At 39.4% G+C, this 26627-nt stretch overlaps 1 protein-coding gene across 1 annotated transcript in view; it reads left to right on the forward strand.

Moving 5' to 3' along the window:
* Positions 1–1222: 1222 nt before the first annotated feature.
* The window catches only part of MAD1L1 (MAD1 mitotic arrest deficient-like 1 (yeast)), a gene marked incomplete at its 3' end in the record, with an annotated part of 36509 nt that continues 11104 nt past the window's right edge, over positions 1223–26627 (forward strand). Inside the window, exons 1-8 of the mRNA XM_010076692.1 lie at positions 1223–1372; positions 2649–2789; positions 4547–4726; positions 6157–6281; positions 6965–7046; positions 8273–8403; positions 9663–9777; positions 10680–10741. Coding sequence (XP_010074994.1) covers positions 1223–1372; positions 2649–2789; positions 4547–4726; positions 6157–6281; positions 6965–7046; positions 8273–8403; positions 9663–9777; positions 10680–10741 — 986 coding nt within the window. The remainder of the gene's footprint in view (positions 1373–2648; positions 2790–4546; positions 4727–6156; positions 6282–6964; positions 7047–8272; positions 8404–9662; positions 9778–10679; positions 10742–26627) is intronic.

Genomic DNA, 26627 nt, shown 5'->3' on the forward strand with positions numbered 1-26627 from the left:
GTGGGGCGGAGGGTCCCTGTTCCCGCCGAGGAGCCGCTGCCGGAGGGTGTCCTGCGGCGAGGGGGCGGGGACGCGCTGTCTTCGTTTTCAGCGCTGTCCTGGGTGTCCAAGCAGGCTGGCTGGAGCACGGTTACCTGTTGGCAGCGCTCTCTCCTGAACTGATTTGCATGTGGTACTGAAGCACGTATTTCGAATAAATATTTTCATTTGGGTTTTGGCTGATCTGTTGCCATTGGGATTCTGTTACGTCTTCTCTTTGTGATAAGTCCAAAGAATAACTGCTGTGTTACTCTGAGAGTGCACAATCCTGGAAGTTCATCTCAAATCTGTCTCTGGTACAAGCCTATGTGAATGTTGTGGGTTGCGTTGCCTGGTCCTGAACCTTCTTCTGTGCTTCTGGGGCTTTGTGGGGCACGAAGTCACTAGAGGGACTCGCTTAAGGCTTCCTGAAGTCTCCTGGGCAACCTGGCAGGTTTTTCCAAGCTCCAGGCTTGATTTGTCTTTGGCCTTTTAGTTAGTACCCTTCCAAATTTGAAGGAAGAATTGGAAAAACTTTTATGTGAACGAGGAGACACTGTTTTACTTATGGAAGTGATCCATGAACTTGAGACTTCTGGTTGCTGGAAGTTAGGTTCCCAAGTGCTTTCTGGAAAACAGAATCGAGTTGTGTTTGAAGGTAGGGTTTGCTGCTAATATGGAATGAGTTCTCTCCACCCATCAGCCTCAAATGTTTGGAGGAAGAGTAATGAGTTCTGTTTATTAGTGTTATGTGCTGTAGATCTTCATGTCCTACAATGTCAGCTTGTATCCCAGAACTTATCTTGATCAGATGGGAAAGGAGAATTCAATTTAGTATAACTTATGACACATCTTATTTGTACACTTATAGGCTGAGATTTAGGGGAGAATGTGTTTAAATAAAAACAAACCATTGCAGGTAGAAAGCTCAGGGAAGAACAGGCTCTCTTGCGTCAGTTTCTCATTTTGGAGACCTATGCCATCAGCCTTGGTTGGATAGTGTTTTCTGTTTCAAGTTGGTCCCAGCAGTAATCTGTGGATCCCAGCAGTGACTAGCAGATTGGGTTTTGTACCCTGTAAATCATAAGACCTTGCGTTTAGTGTTTCCGCGGGGCAGTGCTGTATCTCTCTTTAGGGAAGCAGCCAGTATACTGTAGGTTGTTGTAAATGTTTTGCTGATGACTTTTTGTCTATTTGTAGAGCCATGGAGGACTTGGAAGATAATACCACTGTCTTCTCCACTCTGAGATCCCTCAACAACTTTATTTCGCAGCGTATGGAGGGGGTGTCTGGACTGGCTACACCCGGATCGTCTCAAAGCTCCTTACAGATTCAGTACCAGCAGAGGGTGCAGGTGAGGTGTCCTCAGGTTGCTGATACCTGCAGTATCATTTCAGTCTGGTTGTAGACTCTTTCCGATTCCAGGAATCGGGATTGATTTCATTAAGGTCTGACCATTCTTTCTACAATCAATATTCGAGCAAGCTCAATAATGGAAGCTTGCTTTTGGTCACCAGTCTAGAATCTTTAAATGTTTTTGAAGTATCAGACGTATTTATTTCTGTTTTGTAAGAATTTCAGAAAGGTCCTTTGAATTTCTTCCCTGCTTGTTATACCTGTATACCAGCTCAGGAAATTAAATTGCAGGTTGTTCTCATATTGCTGAACAAAGGAGTTTTGTATCTATTAATATGTTCCTACTAAGTCACTTTGTTACCTTTTTTCACAATCTTCCTTCAAGTTTCTTTGCCTGGACACATACAGGAGACTTGCATTGTGCTGTGGCTTTGATGTGCTAACCAGTTCTGCTTTCTTGTTTATTTCTATTCATATCCGCATAGGTTTTTTGACTTTTTCCTGTAAGCTGCCTTATGCTCATAAAGAGTGGAGTAAGTTGACATCTTGGATAATAAGGACTGTTAGGCTGTAGTAAAGTTTCTGCATTCTATATCTTGATATAATTTCTAATTCAGTCTCTAAGTGTAAAGTAAGCTTTACATTTGGAATATTGACAAAAGTTTATGTATTTTCTGTCTGTGGTACATCTCTGGTTACAAAGATGGTTAGAGGAGGCTCTCTCTGTTTAGAGAGTGCTCATCAGCTGTGTGTTGAATGTACATTGCTTAGATGTGAGGAATTCTGTTAACATTGTCTGTGCTGTAAGGTAATTTGAATGAAAAAATGAAGTCTAATGTTGTAGCAGGTAGTAGAAAAACATGTTATTTTGCTCAGCAGTTAAATCTGATGGGGAGCACGATCTCTGCTTCTTGTTTAGCTGCTGTTACTTTTATGAGGCTTGGTGAGTGCATAATTAACCTTTTTTTTAGAGAGAAGTACATTTTGTCAGAATACCTCTAGAGATTGAGGGAGAAATTCTGAATTAAGAACTTGAAGTTAACTTATTTCCAACGAACATTGATTTGATGTGGGTTTCTGAGTGTGCTGAACTCTTGGTTTCCCCATCTGCAGCTGGTGTGAGAAGACAAGTTCCACAAATATGCTGGTAGTTTCCTTCTATTTTGTAAAATGGCATGTGAGTGTCAGCTGAATAGTACAGGATGGGAGATAATGATGTTATTGCAGTGCTTTTAATGGTGTCTAATGTCCTTTTTTGCATGTGAACCGGCCAGCTGGAAGAACAAGCTGGGCAGATCCACTCTAAATCCCAGCTCCTACAGGTGGAACGAGAGAAGATGCAGATGGAGCTTAGCCACAAACGGGCTCGCATTGAGCTAGAGAAGGCAGCTAATACCAATGCCAGAAACTATGAGGTGAGTATGACAGTTGCAGATGGCTCGATATCATAGGCCTAATTCAGAACATATGTAGTGCATCTGAGTCGGTGTGTCAGTTTGGAACAGGGATGTGCTCTTGGTTTGCAGTGGTGTGTCTCAGTTGTGTATAGCCAACATTTTTTGGATGGAACTAAACTGAAAGAGAGCTAGGAGCAAGCCTAGCGTTCACCAGCTGGTAACAGACACTGTCTTCAGAGCAAGACTTCAGCAGATCTGTAGTGACTGCTTCTGGAATGCATTTACTGGGTTTGCATTTACTGCAAATGTGGTGGTGTGGGTGTCAAGTTCCCAATAGCAGCTGCTTTGCTCTACAGATCCCCTCACAGTGTATTGCACTATCTTGCTAACGTACACAGGAGTGTGAATGTCGGAGCCTTGTCTGTTTGACAAACGCATGATCTCATCACTAGATTCTGTTAGTTTAGCACTGAAGTTGTCATGAGTAGCAATAACAAAAGGGATTTGTTATTTATTTATCCCAAAAGTATTTAAGCATTTTTTTCCCAGATGAATTTAAACTTCTGCTGGCACAATTGCAAGCATTTAGTTTGTGTGACTGTAATTAATTGGAATGACAGCAGTGCCAACCATGCACTGTCACGCAAGAGAGCTTGCACTGATAAAACAGTGAGCCTCATTCAGGGAGTAATAGCTTATATTGGTTTCTGGTTTTATGCCCGTATATATTTGCTTAAGTATGTTACTGAAATAAGTAGTAGATCTGTGGTTTCTGTAGGATAATAAAGGTCCTATATGCAGCTGATTAGTTAAAAATAAATCTTTAAAAAAAAAATGAGCATTTTTTTTTGTATTTTACAAGGGTGCTGGGTGACAGATTTAGTGTGTAGTTGTGAAATAGAGAGTCAGTGACTAAATTCCTAGTTTGTCTGTAGTCAGGTGATGTGGGATTAAGCCAGGAAGAGTTCAAACTGGAATGTAGCTCAGTCCCAGAAACCCTTGAAACTCTGGTACAAAAAAAGGGAGCAGCACTAATCCAGCAACGTGGTGACGACCCTCCTCAGATTCTGTGTTTTTTTTGAGTCATGCAGATAAAGGTTTTAGGAACCTCGCATTGGTTTGCATAATCCTTGCTTACTATGTAAATCTGTGTCTCGATTTGCTTTGATTAGCAAAGCAATTTACTACACATTTTTTCAATAAGTGTTAATCAATTTGCGGTAGGAATAAACAGAAACGGTGTACGCAAGGTTGTCAGAGTGCAAAAATATTTATTGTATTAATTGCTAATACTGTGCATTTAAATGCAGCTTCTTTTCTATTAAATAGCCTCATAACATTTTGAGAAGTTGCAGAGGGAAGTTTTTCTTACTAACCCAACTACTGAGATCTGAGTTTCTCAATTTGCTATGCATGGGTCAGCTTTAAATTGCAGCACCAAATGTTTTTGTCTTTGATCTGCTGGAGAGTGTACAGTGAAGTCTACGAAGCCAAGCCTGTATTCTAATATTCATGTCTAGGTCTAAGAGATTTGGAAGACTCTCTCTCTTAATTTTCTAGCTCCATTGCCCTGGGTAGTTCCTTGATATTGGGTTGCTGCTGTGAGATTTTTGCCATTGCTAGTGCAAAGGTTAAAGCTATGGTCTGAGTTACATTGCTTTATGAGGGTGCTTTGGTGACCACAGGGATGAGGCATGGAGACAGGAGAAATGAAAATGGCTTCACCTTTGTGCTACTTTCTTCTTATGTTTCTTTGCATTTTTTTTCTTTGCAAGCGAGAGGCTGACCGTAACCAGGAGCTGCTCACACGCATAAAGCAGTATCAGGAAAGGGAAACAGAAGCTGAAAATAAACTGAAAGAACAAATGGAGATGAACAAATCCTATAAGAAGAGCATGGAGACAATGAGTAAGAAGCTGCAAGAGAAGGAGAGCAAATTAGCTGAAGCTAATGAAGTAAGAGCAGAGTATTTTTTTAATCCATTCATAGCTTCAGGTGACACTACAGTTCTTGTGAGTTAAAAATGCCTTTTTTGATTTAAAAAAAACCCAAACCAAACAATTGGAGTCACTGTGTTCATAATCTGGAAATGAATAAACCCTGGTGGTTTGTGTCTTTGCTGTCAAAGTTTAGAACCTAACCAAGTTCAGACACAAGTGAGCAGGTCGGAAGATGTTGCTGTGTTAATTAACAATGTGAAGAGATTTCTTAGGTTGGTATGGAGAAAGAGAAAAAAAGTGCAAGGCAACATACAGCATCTAAGTTTAGAAGTCTGATGATATGACACTGAGTGAAGCAAGGGGAAATGATGGAGGAGATAAGAAGGGAAGGTGTTCAGGGAAGTGGGAGACTATGAAGTGGATGAAACCAAAGTTATGTACAAAGTACATGTGTATGAAGTGTCTTAAATGCCTGTGTGTGCCGCTGTAGAATGGCTGCTTGGATAAGAATTTCAGTTCTTTTGGATGAACAGATCATCTTCCCAACCCTCAGCCTTTTCAGATGTAGTTATAGTTAAGTTCAGATAGTTCATTTGTAACTTTAGTGCTTAATTGAGTTTCCTGCAGCAGTTGTGGATCAACAACCGCTGAGTCCTTAATCCTTCCTCCTGCCTAAGCGTCACTAGAAAGGTGTCTGTGTGGTAAAGCAGGTAAACAGATACAACATGCCAGTTATCGGTGATTAAAAATGGGGAGATCGTGCTGGCATGTGAGAGAAACTAAACCTACATATGAAATATGTGCAGCAGTTCTGTTTCTGTCTTCTTTTTATTTCCATATCGATCAGTATCAAGATGAGAACCCTACATGTCTCTCTGTCTAGAAAGCACCCTACATACATAATGTTTTGAGATTTTTCTCTCAAAGTAATAAGTAATGGCTATTTGAAACAAACCTGGGAGTTTTTCTTTAGAGTTAAGATATGTAGAACAAAATTTTAAAAACCACTGGCCTCTATTTTTAAGGAAAGCATAATACTTCTGGTATTTGGCTGAGGCAAACCCAGATGTTTTCAAAGTTGAAACCCAGACAAAATATATTTGGAATGGTTGTGGGACAATTTTTTTGCTTTAATATAGATACTTGTGTTTTATCGTCAACTAGCTTTGAAGCTTGATATTTTTCATGCCAGTTTGAGGTCACCCACTTAATAGGTAATGGAAATGACAATTTGGGTGCCAGATGAAAGTGACTACATGATTTTTCTCTTGCTATTGTTTTTGAGGTGAGTTTGCAGGTCTGAAGGTTTGCAGGAGTGTGGGATTTTTTCTAGTTTCAGTGTTTGTACTTTTTAGTTGGATAGGATTTCTGTCTATTACCATCCATAATGTCCAGCTTGGAGCCTCATAGCATTGTGTGTTAATTCTTTCTTTCCATTAATTCAGACAATCACTATATTAAAAGGGAAAATATCAGAGTTGCAATGGAATATAATGAATCAAGAGATGCAGATGACAAGCCAAGACTCTCAGAAGCAGGAGCTGATGGAACAGCTGGATGTTCAACAAAAGTAAGCAGGGGATGAATGACTGTAGGGAGAAAAAGGCAAAGGAAACTTCAGTCATCTGCAGCTGTCGTCACTCAAAACTTTCAACAGCGTTTGATTTCCTTTCTTCAAAGGGGTTCTTTGATCTGGATGTGCAGGTTATAACCGTTGTTTGAAACTAGCTCTGAGGTGCAATTTAATTGTACCTTGAGAAAAAAGAATACTTGAGCTTAAAATCTCAGTGATGTCTCATGTTCATGGTGGAGAGTTAACAGAAGGCATGTGGGTGGGAAAGGCTTATCTGAACTTTATAGGCGGAACAGAACAGAAACATCAAGCTATAAATCACAGTTGAGGGGTAGTTGAAAGATGTGAGGATGTTTTTCCTTGCTTACTAAGTTCAACTTTTCAATTTCAAAGATGCTGTTTATTTACTGTGATTGTATATTTGTTGGTTTCATAGTGAAGGTAGCTTGATTTTTGAGTATTTCTCAAGATGCATATTTTAGTGAAAGTAGGTATTTTTATCTCTGAATTAGAGGTTGATGGTATGAGTGTGAAACTGTTTGAGAGACAGTCTTCTGTAACAGTACCATACAGCTTGTTAGTGATTTTTGAAAATGCTTTTTGGAGATGTTTCTGCATCTAGGTTGTTTCTTGTATGTGATTCCTGAGTGCTAAATGCCTCTTGTGTCTACATCTAATAGAAAATGGCAAGAGGCTAGTCAGCAAATCCAGACGTTGCAAGCAAACCAATCTCTACTGTCAGAATACGAACAGAAGATTAAGGTAAGAAACTCAGTGGCCTGTATAAAGCTTTAGTTTTTAATTTCTTCCATGGAAGAACAGAACAGTTGTGTTGTTTGTTTTTTTAAATGACTGTGGCAGGAACAAAGGTTAGTTTGTCATATAGTTTGTCTGATCTGGTGGCCAGCAAGAGCTGAAGTTGGCTAAATGTAGTTGGATGGACCAGGCTACCTACAATTAAGCCTTAACATGACACTCTTCACTTTTGTTGTATCAATTGATTGGGAAAAAACCTGACCCATGCTTTCTCTATCAAGAAGTGATTTGTATCCTTATGCAGTGCTCTAGATGAATGCTCCATTTAATCTTGTGCCAGAGCCCAGTCCATCACTGTTCTAGAGCAGTTTTTTTTTCAAATGGTGGAGGGTGAACCTAGCAGCTGCAGTTACTTTTCTTCTTCCCAGAAAATCCTTCCTCTGGAGTTGGGTTTAGCTCTTTTAAAAATTGCAATTACTTGCAAAGCTTTCAAAACCACACTGACTTAACTGTGAGCATAGAGATGCTTTATGTCCTTTCAAATGAACACGTAAGGTGGTGGGAGTGTATCTTTTTCACTTCTTTTATCTTCATGGGAGAGGTAGATGTGGAAAGTTACTTTGGTCTGAGCAGATGCTGATAGTGGTGTTCCCTGTGGGTGTTGTCAAGTAAAGCTACGCTGAAAGCCAGTCTCATGACCAGTTCTGCAACTGCAAAAGAGACTCCCTCCTGCAGTCAGAGCCATTGAAAGGAAGGGTCAGGAAATGGGATATCAGACTGCAATACACCTCTAAATAAACTCTTTTTTTTTTTTAAAGGGGAAAAAAAAGCAACTTTTACTATAATGCCAAAATGCATGGTTGTATTTCTTTTCATTCCTAATTCTTGTAGGCCATTGAAGTGCCCCTTTCTACACTTCACTGACAGAGGGATAGAGGACAAGAAAAAAACAGATTTTGTTTAATCAATAGAAGGTCCTCTTGATGATTAACAGATTTTTTTTTTTTCATGACCTTAAGGTATACAGGTGTAGAGAAGATGCCCGTCCAGCTGTTACAAGTGGAACAAGAATCACCCTACTTTGAGGAATGTATTGGACCAGATGACCCACTGAGTTCCTTTCCAGCTTCATTCGAGTTCATTGATTTGAGTTTAAAAAGTACAATGGACAAATAGCTCTTACGAGTTCCAAGTTAATCATTGCTGTCCTCTTGTCGTCCCATGTTTTCCAGGATCTAGAACAGAAGTTCTCCCAGCAGGAACATGATGCTCTAATTGTCAAGAACATGAAAGCAGAACTGGCTCGTTTCCCAAAACTGGAGCGAGAATTGCGCCAGCTTAGAGAGGAAAATGCCTACTTCAGGTGAAAGATGGGCTGAGTTGTTGAGAGAGCTATCCTGTGTTCTTCTGTACCTTCTCCAATTGCGTTATACGCACTTTCAAATCCCTCTGTTGGGCTTCCATATGGGAAACTTTAGAAGGAAATGTAAATATTTCACATAAATACTGTGTATGAACTGAGCAGTGTTGCGATGGTTACGAGGTGAGAGGATTTGACAAGATGTGGGTAGTCTTCCTGAATGCAGCAAGAGCGTATTGTTCTGGATGGTGATACCTAATGCCTATTTGTTAGAATAAAAGTTAATGTTAAAAGGTAATGATGAACTCTGTACAGGTTTGGGAAAGAAATCCCTGTAGAGAAAAGAGACAGTTGATAATTTCTGTAATAGCTGTTTTTGCTTAGTTATTATTACCACTGTTTTAAAGGCCCATTGTTCCAGTATAATGTTTGGCAAGTCTTTTGTTTAAATTTCTAAAGCACTCTGATATAGCCCTCGATAGAATAGACTTTCTGGGTTTCTGAAGTGGCAGTTAATTTGAAAAATGGAATTCCTGTGTACTCTGAAATAACTTACTGTAAAGTTTTTTTTTTTTTTTTTTTTTTTTTGAAAGTAAACTTAATTTCCATCTTTTGGTGCATCTTTAAAAAAAAAAAAGCCTAAATTACATGAGTGATCTTGCCAGCTTTTTGTTATTCTGAAATTAAATAATTTCCCTTGGCTTTGTTCTCATTAGTGTTTCATTATAATTTTAAATTGTTTATCTTGGAATCTTTTCTCATGTTTGTTTTTTCTTTGTGCACAGAAACATGATATCAACGAATGAGAGGTCATTTTTTTTTTTAAATACTTTTATCTCACCTTTACACACCTCTACAAGCAGTCTTAATGTTTGTTCAGTCATCACAGAGTACTCAAAAAGCCTGAGTGACTACCGCTTGCTGTGTTCCAACCCTGCATTCAGCCTGTCTGAAGATCAGAGTTGGGAGTCTTTTGCTACCGTTCATGATGTTTTGCCAATCAGTAAAGCAGATAACAAAACTTCAGGTTGTTTGGACATAATTAGGATGGCACTTAGGGTAGAAAAAAAAGTCAGTTCAATGAAGCTGCAGGGTTTTTTTGTAGCAGTGGCTTTGCAGTGAAGGTTATAGAAGTGAGTCAGTTGAATGTCACGTCTGGTCAATGTCGTTTGATCCCCTTGTAATTCCATATGTATCTGGAAGTTTGTGAGAGTGAATTGAGTTGTGTGGCTCTTTAAATGTTGTTTCTTTTTTCACCGTAGGGAAATGAAAGAAAACAGTGGATTGCTTAAAGAGGAGGTAGAAGGTCTCCAAAGAAAACTGGAACGCTATGAGAAAGTCCAGGCACAGCTAGTGGCTGTTGAATTGGAAAATGAGGTGAGGAGCTAGAAATAGGTAGGTGAGCAGGATAGGGGTTTTCTTTGTTGCCTGTCCTGTCTTTGAGCCTTTTCCTCTGTTGTGTTAGTTAAGATACGATACCTGTTTTAATTAGTGTGTTCAAACCAGGCATTCCCAAAGTTGAGTGTTAACATGAGGGGAGCTATGGCAATGAAGGTGAAACAGGCAAAAGGATATCTGCCGTTCATATGGAGATTTTTCTGTAAAGAACCATCTCATCATAGTGTCTCTTTTGACCTTGCTGTTCCTCTTTCACCTTGCTTCTACTGGAAATGCTTTTTTGGCATTAAGCTCTGCCCAGACACGGTGTTGTGGTAAGAACTCTGATACACACTTGGATCGCTGCCAACACTAGCAGGGCCAGAATGTGGTCTCAAATGAATAAAATTGTCTTGCTTCCATCCCACCCTGTATCAAGCATACAGTGAGTTGTCAAGAGATTAACATAAATGTGTCAATTCATTAATCTGCAGAACTATACTGGTGTCTGGTCAGGTTTACATAATACTGTCTGGCATTGATTGAAAAGAAGAAGCTGCAGGAGGAACTGTAAGAGGAGAAATGGGCACTTCAGCTGCTACAGAACTGGTGTTGAGTAGACAACTTTTCTTCCCTGCTGCCAAGAGTCTAATCTACCAAGGTCTAGTACAGTGATGGTAGTTCACAGAGTTAGGTAATCTGTAGTGCTGAAGTGTAACATGGGTTCTGTGTGTCACAGGGCTGGAGAATGACAGCCCAAAAAGTGCTAGATAATGATAACAAAGTCCTCAGGAGGAGGCGGGAAGACAGTGAGTTTGAATTCAGAATTATGAGAAAACTGTGGAAAATGAGCTGTTAGAACATTTGTATGTGTCTAACTCTTCTTTTGATCTCTGCTTTAGAAACTTCTGGGAAAATTAAAAAGCTGGGAGAAGTTGGACCAGACCACTGGCTTGAATATCAGGTATGTGCTCACAGCTCTGTAGATAAAACTTTTAAACCACTTTCCTCTTAATTATCTCTTCTCGTACTTTTTATTATATATGAGAAGAACCAAAAGATAACAACCTGTTATAAATGATCTTTGGGAACTAACATGTTTTTCACCAAGTCAGCTTGACCAATGTCTCTGAGGCCAAGTTTCAAAATTGAGTTATTTGAACTTCTTGCATATAGCTACATTCATGTTTAGTTAGACATTCTGCTGGCTTAATAAGTGAACATTTAAGAATTTTAGGGTATGTCCAGAGAAGAAAATGTATGTTACTCGTAAGAAATTATGGTAAATGTGATCTCTTTGAAATCTCGATATCAAAAGAAACTGTCAGATTATGTTGTTGTGACTTTTCTTTCCTAAAGCAGCTGAAGAACCATTGTTAATTTAATTACTTTATCTAACAAGAGAAATGGAATAAACTCAGTTTCTTATAAAAGGGGGAAAAACACCTTCCCCAATGGTGTTTTGTAACTCCAGCTCGTCTCCTTTTGTACCGTTACGTAACAACTCTTTTTGTCATCTGGAGCATTGAACCAGATTTTTTTAAGGTCTGTGGCACATATGTGGTATAAAGAAGGGCTGGAAATGGTGCATCTGCTGATCATTTTCTTCCAGTACAGAAGGCTTTCTGTGTAGCTACAATGCTTTTGTGTGTCATATGTTTCAGCATTGCTTTATTTTCTCTAAATATTTATGTTTTTGTTATGCTAGAAGGAGAGATGCTTCTATGTAAATAACTGTCTTGATATGGGTGGTGTTGTACAGATCACCTTTTTCATATTGGATCCAGGTCTGACCTGCAACGTGAACTGCAGAACCTAATTTTACCATTTTGTTTCTTTATTCCATTCATTACATGTGCCTGACAGCAGAGCTACGTCTGCATGCTGCTGGGATTGTTTGGAAGTAGGGGTGTTTGGGCATGCACATATGGTTTGGGCACATTACTGCTTCATGTAAAAGATACTTGTGATCAACCTGGGAAAGCCCCTCTAATTTTGTTTTCTGTTTAATGAGGATAATAAACCTTTTTCTAGAGACATGCTAGTAGGTAACATGCTTGAGATTCTCTCCATCTGCTGAGGACACATACATTTAGATGAAGTTCGAATTATGCTGAATCTCCTATGGCAAGGAGTGGACAGAAATAGTATGAATTCTTTTCAGAAAACCTGTTCTATCAGACAGTGGAGTAAAAGCTTTTTACTTACCCCAAGCTGTTAAAGGTTTAATGAGGTAATTTCACAGTAGGAGAGAAATGGAACCAAGTGATTCTGCCTGTTGAAGTCTAATAACTCCTTCATTTAAAATCAGAATATTCGCTGTGAAGTGTTAGGTTTTTGATTGGGCCATATTGTTTAGTGCTATTAATGGCGTCTTCTTGTACAGAAAAGGGAATTGCTCTTGAGAAAAATCATCTTTTGCATGCAATTGTAGCAAGTGGAACTGGATGATTCTCCTCTCCCTCTTTTAAATTTTTTTTCCCCCTCTCATTTCTGAGACTTCTTGCAGCATGAATTATATTAATTTTTGGTCAGGAATATGAAGATGATGAGAGATCATTGTCCTAGTCAGGCTCCTGGAATATACTGTTGGTGAAGTTTGAGAAGAGTTAATTGCTCAGCTCATAGTGGAAGAAAATAGGAACAAGCTGGATGGCTGCCCCAAAGAGCTAGAGCAATGTGCTGTTTGCTAATAACTAGATAAGCAAGGAAACAGGGAATGCATTAGGATTTATCATCTTTTCTTATCATGGTCTTCATTGGTACAGAGAATGCAAGGGAAGCATGTACAGCATGTGGTGTTTTAGGAGAGGATGGTTTTTCATTTCCTCCAGCACTTCCACAGGGCTTGTTCAGTGTCTGCTCTCGGTGGTTTCTCTTCGCTGATTGCCTGGTCCCAGCAGGCTTTTTTGTCAGATTGGCTTATGATCAGACCTTTGAGTGTAATTTTATGTAATAATACTTGGAAAGGAGGTGCAGCTTTAGGAGTGTAGTAGTAATCCTGTTTTTAGTACTTCTCTCTTTTTGGTAGCAGTGAGAGTCTAAATGTTTATAATGCTTCACCTTTTGGGGGGAAAAGATATTCATTAACAGTTTACTCCAAGGCTAATGTTATGTTTGCTAGTTCTGGATTCCACTTGTAAGCTTCTGGGTTTTCTTCTTGCTCTCAAACTACAGAAACAAAGACAGCTTTAGCTCTAGAGCATGTTGGTGTGTTTGCTTTGCTGTTGTGCAATGTTCTTCCCAGAATTTGTCCTTGGAATTACGCCTGCCTTATACAAACGTTATATAATACACTTGTTAGCTGCACAGTACCTGGATAGTAAAATAGTCCACAGTTATATATGGTTCATGTGTACACATTATGTATTTTTATCTTTTTTTGTGTTCAGTTATATGTCCTTTTGATATCTTGATCTTACTGCCTACTTTGTAGTTGTCTCTGTCTTTTCTTTTGGATGTAACTTTGTCTTGTAGGTTTTTTTTGTATGTTACTGTTGTGCTGCCAGGGATTTTCATACATTTCTCATGTGTTGCTCTGACAAAAAGGATTTGGCTTCAACTGTACAAAAGGAAAAAAAACCACTGAATTTTGAAATTCTTGCTTTGCGAGTAGAAAGTCTTATTTTGGAGTTTACTTTCTTTGAGAAGGATATTAATATATGGCTATTGTAGGACTTTGTTATTAGCAAAGAGTTGTGTTGAGAAAACAAGCTACTTGTACTGTGTCTCTCCAGGATGTGCTGATGTAGTTTCTATTTCTTAACATACAGTATTTGTGTAATTGAGTTATTGACTGGCTTTACTGAAGAACCGTGTTAAGCACGACAGACTTGGCTGTTTTTTGTCAGAGTTGGGCTATTGACTTCGAGATATTTTCCAGGTAGTTTCTTGACTGCCATTAACCAACATGTATTTTAACAGGAAAATATTTCTGTAAGGTTGTTGCAAGAAAAGGGAGGTGGTTTATTTGGATGACAGTGTTTAAAAGCATCCACGAGATGGCATCCTTTCTCCTGCTGCTGCAGGAAACTGCTGTTCTGCTCCAGTCTGGCAGGCTCAGCCTGATGTGAAAACCATCGGGGGGGCACCTTGAGAAGGGTCAGCTGGTCTATGGAAAACTGTTCATTGTTGCTATCAAATCTTTAAAATCTGTTTAATGCTACATGCATACTATCACTGGCTCCTTGTCCAGTACTTAGGGTAGTAACTTGGTACGAAAAAGACTTGTATGTATTCCTCTCATGACATACAGAGCAGAGTGTTTTTCCAACCAACTCTGTAAACTTCATATTTACACCACACATTCTTCATTTTGTCTTGTTTAATAGGAGTTGTTCAGAGCCCCCCACCCTAAGCCAGAGAATTGCATCCTCCAGAGCAGCACTCTTACTGTTCTGACTTTCCCATCTGGGGCATGTAGAAGGCACCTAAATACAAAATGAGGGTTCTTGTTCCATGAGCTTTTGCTCTAAATTTTTGCTGCTGCTTGTCTCTGTGTGGCTGATGTTACCTTTGTTCTCTAATGAGTTAGCCAGGTGATTTTGTTATCCATAAACAGATACACCCTGGAGTACTGAATGATGATGAGGTGGTTAGTAAGTCAGATGGTGATAGTCATCGACAGCAGCTGACAAAGGTTAGTGCTAAATTTGTCTTTGTATTTATCCATAAGTGGCAGAAGATTGCAAGTTTTGAAAGGTTTCAGTTTTGCTGAAAAGTTAGGCAAATCTGTGAAGGCTGACAGGTAGACCACAAACAACAGCTTCAGAGGAGTTTTAGTCCAAGCATTTTTTTGGAGAGAATATAATGTGTGATTTATTTGTTTGTTTGGTTTTTGTTTTTGTTTGGACTTTTGTTTGGTTTGTTTGTTTACTTGGTGTTTTTTTGGTTTTCGGTTTTTAATTGGAATCGGACTATGTGAAGTTTTTACATTTTCGCCTGCTGGGCTCAAAGACCTTTGTATACACAGCAGAGTTATTTTATATCAGTGACAGACTTTTGATGTTAGATTAATCAAGGCAAGTGCTCAAATATATTGATAATGAACTATTTAAGTAGGTTGTTCCTTTTTGGGGGCACAATTTTCTGTTGCAAATAGTACTGTCAGCTCAGGCTCGGTGTTTGTGTGTGGAAGAAAAAGCAAAAGTTTTTTTCATGTTACTTTTCAGAATAATTTTCCTTATTTCCCTGCCTGTCACAGAGAAGCAATGGAGAGATCAGCTGTCCTTTTCTGAAGGGCCATGGAATACAGTATGGAAGTTAAAGGTGAGGCCTACGTATCAGAAAGAAAAGCAGTGTGCTTGGACTCTTCTGTGGTGCTCAGAGGCTCCAGTCATGGTGTTGGACAGTCTTGAGTCTCAACTAATTGTGGTTGTACTGGAAGGCACGTCTCGTTTCCCTGAGGCACGTGGTGTAAGGCTGACCTGGAGAGACTCTTGGGTTTGGTGAAGCATGGCTTCAGAGAGTACCTATAGTTGTCCTTCAGTTTGCAAGGGTAAATTCAGTTGGCTTCAGTGATGATATCGCATGAAGCTGGTGTAGCTGTGTCACATGCTTGCTGTCCAGGCCTGTGAAGAGAAGTGCAGATTTGACAGGAATTCAGGCCAATGCTTAAGGACCATTTTAACTGAGTGGAGCCTGCCAGCTGCAGACAGCAGACACTGATCTGCTGACCTGTTGCCTAGAGCTAAAGAAGTGAACCTGTTAATGCTGACCTGGTTTTCTTTCTGAAACATCTGTGGGCTGGCTGGTTGACAAATCTTGGGGACTAGCTTCCTGCAATGTCTGAGACCAATTAAGAAGAGGAGATAGTGTGAATGTGTATGCATTTCCTCTCTAAGAAAGGGTTTAATTAAGTGGCAAGCATCTCTATTTAGTATAGTGGTTCACACAGTTATAATTTGTAATTACACAGGTGCTACGCTCAGTACGGAAAGTCCTTCCATGCAGATTCTGCTTTTGGAGTTGGGGGGAAGGGAGGAGAGAGGGAGGGAAAAGGGAATAAAATTTCTTGACTCTGCATTTAGTGGTGGATTAGTGCTCTCTTTTTTTTCAGTGAATAGAAGAGAAGGGAGAATACTGGAGTTCTCTGCTTTCCTTTTTCAATCTTGATTAGCTATGCTTAGCTACTCTGCACTCTCTTCTATCTGAGGCATTGAATATCTTTGCAGCAGTGAATGAAGCTCATAATCTTCTCCTTTCTCACAAGATAGTAATTTACCTTTCTCTGAATGTCCATTATGAATAAGTGGTTACTGGCTTAAAAAAAAAAAATCTGTTGACAGATATACAAAGCAGTGCATGCTGAAATAATTTGAACTGCTCATATGCATTTCTGGATACTTAATTAACTGCAACCAATCAAGACAGGACTGGGGGTTATTGCTGCTCGTTCCAGTAATGCCACAATTCTGGCATGATAGCTCCACAGTTGAGCAAATATGTTTCTTGGAGTAGCCTGTAGTAGCCCTCTGGTCTTTTGTCACCAGTCAAGAAATCTATCTGATTAAAAGTGTTTGATACTGGCTTCTGTCTGTAACCATACCACTAAGCTGAACTTAAATGCTAATTTCTATTTTTGGGGGGGTGGGGAGGGTTTGTCTGGGTTGGCTAATAGTGGCCCCCTACTTTAGAACTACGTCTCTAATTGGAGAAGAAAATTAGAATTAGTGTAGTATGAGGATATTGAAACTTCATTTTGTACATCAAAGTTTTATGTAGATAATTGTAATTTATGATCTGTGAACACACTGAAAATTGCATGACTGCTGTTGGCAAGATTCCCAATGTAAAACAAGCTGTCTCATCACAACAGTGGGAATTCCCAGGGCACCAAAAAGGGAAATAAACACTATGTAGGGGGAAACACTAATTAAAAAAGGTCACAAACTCAAACAAAACCAAAACAACAACAAAAAAAGAAGCTATTCTTATGAGAGGAACTTAGAGTTATGAGGTCTCAGCTTACGTCATGGAAGAATTATCCGCAGTATAGACAGAATACTACATTTTAAGGTTACTTGTAAAAGCTTAATTTTGTCATAAAATTTTTTTTGCCTTCCACTGAAGTTGAAGGATTGATAAACGTTAAAGAAGTCACTCTGTGAAGAGGGCCAGTGGATGCTGGTTGCTAGTACTTGGCAAAGTCCCTCAAAATATGGCTTTCTGCCGGCTTCTGCACAGGGATGAATGTCATGTGAATTTCTCTTGCATAGTTCTGTCAGGACAAGTTAGTCTCAACTTAGAGCAGTTTTGCCATTCATGTCACGTGGGGCTTCTGACTCAAGCATCTGTGTGGAAATGCTCTGTTCCTACCTGGTGCTTTATGGCTCTATGAGCACTGCTGCTGAAAGAGGTGGTTCTGCACAGCAAAAAAGTGTGTTTAGGACTTAGTACGTCTAAAAGATGAAAGCATTTCTTTAGCAGCATTTAAAATCTTCCTGAGGGAGAAGTGCCTGAGCAGTTCCAAAGGGGACCTTTGTCTTTAGAAGAAAGTGAAGTAGAAGTTTCAAGAGAAAACTAATTTTAGTTGTCTTACAATAATTGTATGTGTACTGAAGCCACCGTTCTTTACATAGAGAAGTCTTGGAGACAGCTGTCCCCTACTGAGTGTGACATGCAGCATATGCTGGAGTGTTGCTCTAAGCTCTTCTTTTCTTTGTTATCCTGCTGTGTTAAAATGTACATTATTCTTAACTTTCTGTAGTGCCTTAGGTTTTAGCTTTGCTTGACAGAATGTTTTTTGTGTGTAGTGGGGAGAAAATGTTCCTTTGTCATTTCAAAATCTGAAGCTGCAGTTTTCAGAGTAGTTGAGACTTCGGGCCATGTTTGGGTGTTGGAAGGGAGCAGCGTATTTAAGTATGATGTTTGGAGTCCTGGTGTCAAATCTGTGCTTTAGCCAGAGTTTAGTGTTCTCACATTCTCATGGCGTTGATCCACGTAATTTTAATATGGCAGCCATCTGTGCCTCTCTTTATAGATTTCTTGAAATATTGTAGGTCGATTCCTGCCCGTACTTCACTGAAATGCTGGGCAAAGCTTCCTGCCCTGCCGCTTTCCTATGCAATATTAATTTGGTCCAAAAATGCTGTACTTCTCTCTGATGATCAAAAATATTAGTGTGCTTTCTCCTTTGCAATTAATGCTTTTATTTCCATTTGAATATATCAGAGTAATAAGTCTTGAGGCTAAAGGAAAGATAGGAAGAGTGTAAAACATAATGGATCAGCATCTAACAGCAAGGCCGAGTGAGGCTGTAATGTATAATCAGAGAATCAGAGTAAGAAGTAAGCAAGCTCACATCAAACATATGTCTGTCCTTGCTTTGCATTTCAAAGCTCTGGGAACAGTTGAAGAAACTGTCTTCCCAGGATCACAGATCTAGCATTCTGGAGACAGAGGAAACTATTGAACAATACCTTAGCACACTATCCATCTTCTTTGTTGAAGAATAATTTGAAGAACTTCAGTAGTTCACTTACAGGAACTCTACAGAGAATAACGGAATCAAAGAAAAGATTGGCGATTCTTACTAGGGGAATAAGAACTTTATTTTGGACATGAAGATGCCAATGGACCCTTTTTAAAATGGAAAATACACTTATTTTGCCATTGACTCTTTTTTTTATCAGAATATAGAGCATTGTCCCAGTTTGAATATAGTGTGCATTTCCCAAACCAATAAACTTCAGGCTCTCTTTCTGCTAGTAGCAGGAGTGGTTTTAGAAATGTGTGCTGATGTTGTCGTCTGCAGAGCAGCTGATTCGTTTGCCATGGGGGACTCCCCAGTCAGGCACTTCTTTTTGTGTTGCTGCCGTATTTCTTGTAAGTAGCGTTTGAGATGCTGTTGAAAAACAGTTGCGTAAAAGTAGCTTGCTTTCTTCCAGCATGTAGTGACCCGTGTTATCTGTAAATGGCCTGAACTTAGGTGCTCACTCTGCTGTGAAGGAGAAGCCTTCAAAAATACAGACACTTTTATAAAAAGCCACTTTCCTTACATTAAGCGGTCCTTTTTGCCTTAAAGTGAAATTATCATTTAAATAGCAGAGACTAATCATCAAGGGGATGGTTTGCTGCTGTCAGAGAGCTCAAATGCTTGTGCTTGATTTTTATTCAGCCTCTCATTTGGTCATTTCCACAAACCCAATAACCACTGTGATCTCTAGCTTGTTTTTAATTCCACCTTTCCACTTCCATTTTAGCATCTCTCAGTATTTCAGTTCTAAATTTTCTACTGGGGATGTCGAGGTGCTATGCCTTCCCTTTCCCTTACATGTGTAAGTGTGTTATACTGCATTTTTCCCCAAAGTTTTGTTTTTGCAGGGAAACTTTTAAATAGAAATGTAAAAATGGATCCTGTACATGCTTATTGAGGATGGCTTTGTTTTAGCATAGCAATGCCTTTTTCAAAACCCTTCTCAAAATGTGCTATGGCCTTGGACTAGTGTCCATGGCCCTTATGTAGAGGGCAAGGAATCCACCTTCTTCATTGGATCAAGGAGTACCAAGCTGAATTGTGCCAGACTAACGCAACAGCCTTCTTTGTCTAGAGAATTGATTATCTTATCAAATAAAACACAGTAGATCTTATTTATTTCAACTTCACAGAAACATTTGATCAAGAGAGCCACTTGGGAAAGTATAAACCATACAGGAGAAGATGAAAATTAACAGAAGAATCACAGAGTGTATAAAGAATTGTTTGAGCAGGGATAGATTTAGTATTGTTGAAAGGAAAATGTGAGGATAAGTAGAATTCCTCAAAGATTAGCCTTAGGATCTGCTTTATTTAGTATTTCTATTAATGGTTTTGGTGCAAAAATTTGGTGTGTGCTGATAAAACTTGAATAATGATGTCAAGTTCAGAGGATTCATAAATACACAAAAACTGGATATGCAGAATTGAGTGACCCTAAGGATTAGAGTAAAGAAGTGGGACAAAAATCAGTGAAAGAAAACACATGGCTCCATGGAATTGGGAGCAGAATACAAACTTCTTCTGTAAAATGGGGCACATGCAGTGGAAAGGACTACAAGTAGGGCTGTCTATTTGTTTACAACAGGATGGCTGTTGATTCTCACACATAGGATGCACCAGGAGAAAAGCTTCCGTGGAGGTGGAAGGGTTCAAGTGTCTCTAGGAGACTCTTCTCAGAGTTCTGGTCACCCACTGTGGTGAGAACTAAATGTAGAATAACAGCACGGGACCAGACAGGACCTAAACTAAAAGGTCCTTTTCAGTCCCACTTTTATGTGAGTGCAAGGGAATGGGTTCAAGAATAGGAAGAGTGGAGCAGTATTTTTAGTTTGGAATTGCAGACATTGTTTAATATCAGGGTTCTGGAAACTCTATTTGGGTAGGAGGAGGGAGGGTTTAGTGGATAAAAGTGGACCATGTCCATCTTTCTGCCCACACACAGAACAACAACTGTGGACAGGGACCTGAAGTGTGAGAACAGCTGGCCTTTGCTCATGTTGAGAAATAAGCGGTTTGCTGAAAAATACATTGAACTACTAAGAAGAGTTTATCTGCCAATGTAGATAAGACCAAAATATGATTTGTATCATCTGAAAAGCTTTTCTGAGCCTACTTGGTGTAGGTTATCTTGATGGCGCTTTGAAAATGATTCACTCCTGGTTAGTACTTAACCTCGTCAGTGCCTAGAGCAAGGATTCATGCTTCTGATGGCAGCTAGGAAGGTGCTACTTTAATAATTTGTCTTTGGTTTTTCATCAGTGCAGGGGGAAGTTCTGTACTGGCTCAGCCAGGAAAGGTCTAATTTTCAGTTTTAATTGCACTTAATAGGGTACCTAGTGTAGCAACATGAAGATGGGGTGTGAGAAAATTGGAAGTGTATGAACATTAAACTGTTTCAGTTCTTTAGCATCTTTAAAATGCTCCTAGATCGGACAAGCTAGCTTAAATGCCTTGTGATTTTATTATGTAAGCCTTGTCCTTTACCTTCAGTCTTTATTCCCTTAGGACTTCTTTGCCTGTGAATATTTTAGACCAAAACATGTCTTTACCTGGGCTGTATTCTATTTCCTCACAAGCGATGTTATTAAAGGGAATGTGCTTGTAAATAGACCTTTGAGCATGCATTGTTTGTAGAGAAAAAAAGTGGCTTGTAGTAGCAAAAGCAGTGCACAATATTTTCAAATATTTCTGAAAGGGCATAGTGAACTTGAAATATTAGTGACTTTAAAAGATTAATGTGATAAGTGCCTCAAGGTTCTCTTGAACTAGCTGTGATTATGTAAGTGTTGTTTATTATTTTAAAATAACTTGCAGCACAGAGATTGCCATGTTGGATTGGATTATTTACTAATCCATCTCTGGTCCAGTGTCAGAGACAGTGGTATATATAGGAAAATCCAGAGTAACATGCAAGATGTGAAACAGACTTCTAGAATGAAAGTTTATTAACTCTTTAGCAGCATGATCTTTCTGTGGGGTTAGAACAGCATGTAGAAAATGGAGCCAGGCCTTTTTGGCAGAAAGAAGATAAAACATGTCCAACTGTTCCCCGTAGTCAAGGCAGTTAAGAGGTGGAGGTGTATGGAACCTTCTTTCCCTCCCTGACACTGAGGTAAAATGCAGGGAATTCATTGGCAAAGCTTCTTTTTTTCTTTTTTCTTTTGTGTGTGTGTGGTTTTGTTTTTTTTTTTTTTTTTTTTTTTTTTGGTCTAGTGGCTGGTGATGCACTAAAATGTGTTCTGCACGTATTTTGCTCATCACCTGACAGTGAAATGTTTCTTGTAATGAAGTCATATCTGTTGCAGAATGGCATTCTTGTAAGAGAATAAGACACTTTGGAACAGCGTGTTAGAAACCTCTGCACATTGAAGCAGCTCTCAACTTTTACTGTCTCTCGCTATAAACAGAAATAGGATCTGTCAGAGAGCTTAACCTTCCAACATAGGTACAGTTTTGACTTTTCTAGAAATGGATATTCTTGAGATGTTGAGTATCTCTTATTTTCCAGTACCACTTTGACTCAATCCTTACTGACTCCCTTTCTCTACGTTATTGTCAACTTTCTTGTCAGCAAAGTTAACAACTGTTACACCTCTTTGTGGGGAGTAACGGGCAACTATCTCAAGAACCATTTTCTAGCACAAGTTTTTCTTGCAAGAATTGCTTTTGAATTCTCGTTACTTGTTTAAACTCTCTTCCAGAGATACTCTGTTATGAGCAGTGTAGTGAAAGGATTATCCATCTTTTGGGTAGAAAGAAATATAAAAATTCTGGATTTTCCTGAGTTATACCCTACTGACCAAGTTAATTTCTTTTCTGTTTTAATGAAATAATAATTCTCTTTCTGTGGCACACATGAAGCTGTTCAGTGAGGGCTTGAAATCCTACTAAATTTTCTAAGAAGGACAGAAATGGGGTTTCTGGGATTTGACTGCGAATGCATTCAGTATCAGTATCCCTAATTAGAGAAGTCAGCTGTGCATCAGCTTGGACAGTTTTTGGTGATACTTCACAGCTCTGCTATTGGCTTGGTTCAGAGATGGTACTTTAACCTAGTTATAATTTTTTTTTTTTATACCGGTTTGCTAATACATTTGCAAATAACATTTCTGACTTTGTATTCCCAGAGTTAAAGCTTTGTGGCTTCAGGTGGTTTTCTGCAAATTTAGCAGCCAAGGTTGATGGCATCAAGCCTATTTTGTGACAAGCCTTTCATTTAGGCCTGATGGTTTCCAGTGTGACTCTGGCAAAAACATCATCTGCCTTCTGGATAGCTGGCCCACTTGTCAAGGTGACAGAACACCTATCGCCTCGCCTGTCTGCAAGTAGCTGGCAAGGGGAAATGCAATTGGCACTTTGTAATAACTGATATATTTGGAAGGCTGGTAGAGAGGAAGAGTGAGAAAGTGCTCTGAATTTATTTTTTTCCAATTGGGTAGACATAGGTCTTGGAAAATGCGTGTGCTCCTGTCTGTGTGGCTTACGATAGCTGCTAAAGATAAACATGCTATTTCTCAATGTCAGATGTTTGACTCTAGTTGGATATTTAAAATAGCTTTTTTCTAAAATATTTGTCTGTTTCTTGTGTCCTGCACTGTTCTTTTCAACAATGGTGTGTCTAGGTTAGCAGAGTTTCCCAGAACCATAGAATACCAGGTTGGAAGGGACCTCAAGGATCATCTGGTCCAACCTTTCATGGCAAGAGCATGCCAAGGTGTAGACAAGATAGCTCAGCACGCTGTCCAGGTGAATCTTAAGTGTCCAATGCTGGGGAAAAGTTGAAGGATACAAATTAAACCCTTAACTTTGCTTTAGGGTCACCCATTCTGTTTTATGTTTTCATTATGTATGTCGGTTAAGTATTTGCCAGAAGTGACTTTCATGGACAGTCTCTAGTACGATATGATGTTAGCAGTTAAGTGTCAGACAAATCTGGCAATATACAGTGTTAAAAGAACGGCACTTTTGTGTCTAAGATTGTAAGAGTGACAGAATAAATATTTGGCCCTTCAGAACTGAAACCTCAGAAGATGAATTACCAAAGTTTTAGCATCTGTCTCAGCCCATGGCTTTTGTCAGGGAGAACAGGAGGCTTTTGCTATTAGGTTGGGATTCAGATCTGTGGTGTAGGGACTAAATCACTACATGGAATCGTATCTGACAAGAATCTTGCTGATGGCCTTCAATGGCACATGGGTTTCCATAGTTTTAAGGAGCTGTCTCTCACAATGTTGTTTCTTATCCTTTTTCTGTGTTGATACTTTGGAATCCTTAGGTTTGTATATGCTGTCCCCTGCATTTTCCATCCGTGCTGTGCAAGGGGAGTTTAAGGGAGTTATCTGAAACTAGAAGGAAATAACTACCTTCTCCTCCTCCACAAACTGCTGTGTTTGTCAGAGGCAGCTTGAAGGCTCAGGTTGTCTTGCTGTTGTGGAAGAGTTGCAGCTCCCTTCTGTCTGAACAATAAGCTTTGTATCTGTTTGTACGGTAATGAACTGCTTTTGTTTCCTTCAGAAATGTGCTCTGCTGTCTGGAGCGTTTCCATTTACAGACAACCCTTGCCAAATTAATTTTATTTAATTATCTCCCAGGGCTAAGCTTGAATACATTTTGTGTTAAATTCACCGTTTCTCCCTCTTCTGAACGAAATGGACTTAATATCCTTGTTAAAATCTGATTAAAACTAAAATTGAGTTTTTTGAAGTCTTATTATCCCATGAAATGGAATTTTTAAACCTAATTATGAATGGATTTGCATACATTTTTAGCACCATTGAAAAGAAAGTTGAAATAAATTTATTAATGAAATCCTCTTCTGCTGTGTCTTTGGGCCATGACGGTTGCTGGCGAGAGAGGGAGAAGGAGGAGGAAAGGCGAAAATAAAAACCCCTCCCTCTTTTGAAATATACCCTCTCCCCTTAAATTAATTCCAGAGCTGGTTTGACCCTGTCTCATTTTTATTCCTCTCTGCTACACAGTCTGATTTAGGTAATTGATGGCCTTTCAGAGGGTAACTACACAGCTGAGCTGGTTTCATGTATTTAAAGCCTTTGTGCTTTCTGAAGGGAGGACATGGGGGGGGTAACATTTGTTTCAACTATTATGTTCTTCCCCTTCTTTTCTGAGGTAGCCCTGATACAAAATCAATAGGCAGTTCTCGTTTCTCCTTTCTGAGAAGCTGTATGTTTGAGCATTTATTTTAAGCCTGATAAAAAATGCATAGTTTTACAGACTGTGGTGAACGTGCGCATGGGATTTGTGATTGTTAATGTACTTCCCTGGGTTTGAAGCAAAAAGTTTCTTTGTAGGATATATTTGAATCTCTTGTACAGTAATTGTGCCCATTCCCCCAGGATTTTGGAAGTGGCCCTCTATGGAAAAAGGAGTGCCAGTGGAGGATGTATCTGCATGTCTGACTTCTGCTTTTTGAAGCAGGTGCAGAGGGCAGCAAGATGCCTGTGCAGCGAGGTGTTGTTTTCACGTGGAGGCTCATACTGTTGGACCTTTCTTTGTTTGTCACACTGATTGAAAAGTTAATCTCCTTACATGAAAGGTAGAACTTAAAGATGTGCCTTTTCTTTTTTTTGATCAGTCATCCTCTTACTCAGGTTTACAAAGAGTTCTTTGCACTGCATAAGCATTAGTTACAAAAATTTAAGTGTCTTCTCTCTGTCGTATGCTGTGTGCAGCTATTTTTTTTCTTGTCAAAAAGTTACAGTAAATGTGGTAGGAAAAAGATGTTTTGGCAATTCAGAAATCTTGGATTTGATACATGACTCTGCAAAGAGTCGACGCCCAGCATGTGACCAAGTGTTCTGTAAGCATTTGCATTTGCAAAGTTACTTTTGAACAGAGGGACTTTTTTTTCCATATGCCTTCGTGTTTGTGTTTTAATCCTGCCTTTGCAAAGGTTAAGTGTGAAGCATAGTGGAGGTATCAAGTTCTAAAAGAAATGTGTAATTCTGGCACTGTTTCTCTGACATGCTTCTGAAGTGGGGAGTGTTATGAGGGAAGGAAGCTGTGAGGAAGATTGAGCTGAGATTGGAGAATGCTTTGTCTGGCAAATGCTCAAGTTATAAACTGGAATGGTTGAAGTAAATTAAAAATTTTTTCAGTAACATAACAGGAAAGCTTGAGAATTCAGACAAGTGTAGGAGGAAGGAAGCTAACTGAGGTAGCTCTGCAACTGTGGCTGTAAATTGTTTTGTGGCTTACTGGCTGCGGCTTCCATTTGTGCTTGCTCACTGAAACGGCTGTCCAAAGTAGACACCTTTAGCAGTGGAGTTACATAATACTTATTGGATAAATAGGTTATAAATGCTTTGCAGTACCTTCCCAAAGAAGCTCAAGTGGGATTTGAGTAGTCAGGAATATCTGATACACCTTTCCTCGAGTGTGGAGCTGCTGTACAAAACTCCGGTTGGTCACACCAGCAGTGAGCAGAATCAGAAGCTGCAGATCCTGGAGGACGTAGGAGATCTCCAGTGGGGCGAACATTGTGAAGAATTCTAGAAGAGTGGTTTTTAACTCTTTATTGTTGTCTGGTTGGTTCTGTACCATCCATTCGCCAAAGAAAAAGTAACTGCTTGTGGGTAATCCTTTATGCACTATTGTACAGTGTGGTGAAATAAGATCTTAAAGATCAATGTGCATGGAAGGAAGGATACAAACGTGGTGTGCAACAGGGATGTTTGTTTGTTTCTTTTAATGGAGAGAATCGGCAGCTCTTTCTCTTCTGTGAATACATTTCAAATTTTAGAAGCTGTTTGGCGTGTAATTTTATTAGTGCCTCCCCTAGTAGCTTCAGGCATTGAAAGTGACTAAAACTTGGTTTTATCAAGCAGTAAACCAGGATGGTGTCAAAGTGCTTGTGACACCAATCCAGTCCTTATCTTAATCCCAGTCGCAGGAGCCTGTGGCAAAGACAGAGGGAAGTCATAATTGCTTTTGGCTGCTCTGAACCCTGTGCTTGATGCAGGCAGCTGAGCTGATGTACCCGTTTGTGAGAGGGAACTGGCAAAAAGAGAACAGTAATTGCTGAAATGCCACTGTTTACATCTTTAATGCGATTACACTATAGCAGTTCCACTTTCTATGAACAAGTCTTTCAGTCTGCTTATATTTCCTTCTGACATGAATTATTCATTATTTATGGATGATGGTGATTGGGGTTTGGCTTTCCCAGGCAGGTTTATTATATCCACTTAACACTGACTGCTTTGGCATGCTCTAAGACTCCGTTATTTTCCCATCATTTGTTCTTAATGTTCATCATTCTTCTTGGTTTGAAACTTTCAGAGTATTTAATCTAACTCTGGGAATGAGAGATGGGGAGGTGGGAAGAGGGAGTGTTTAGAAGATTTTTTTTTTG

Source organism: Pterocles gutturalis, unplaced genomic scaffold, assembly GCF_000699245.1.
Source record: "Pterocles gutturalis isolate BGI_N339 unplaced genomic scaffold, ASM69924v1 scaffold51038, whole genome shotgun sequence".
Taxonomy (NCBI): Eukaryota; Metazoa; Chordata; class Aves; order Pterocliformes; family Pteroclidae; genus Pterocles; species Pterocles gutturalis.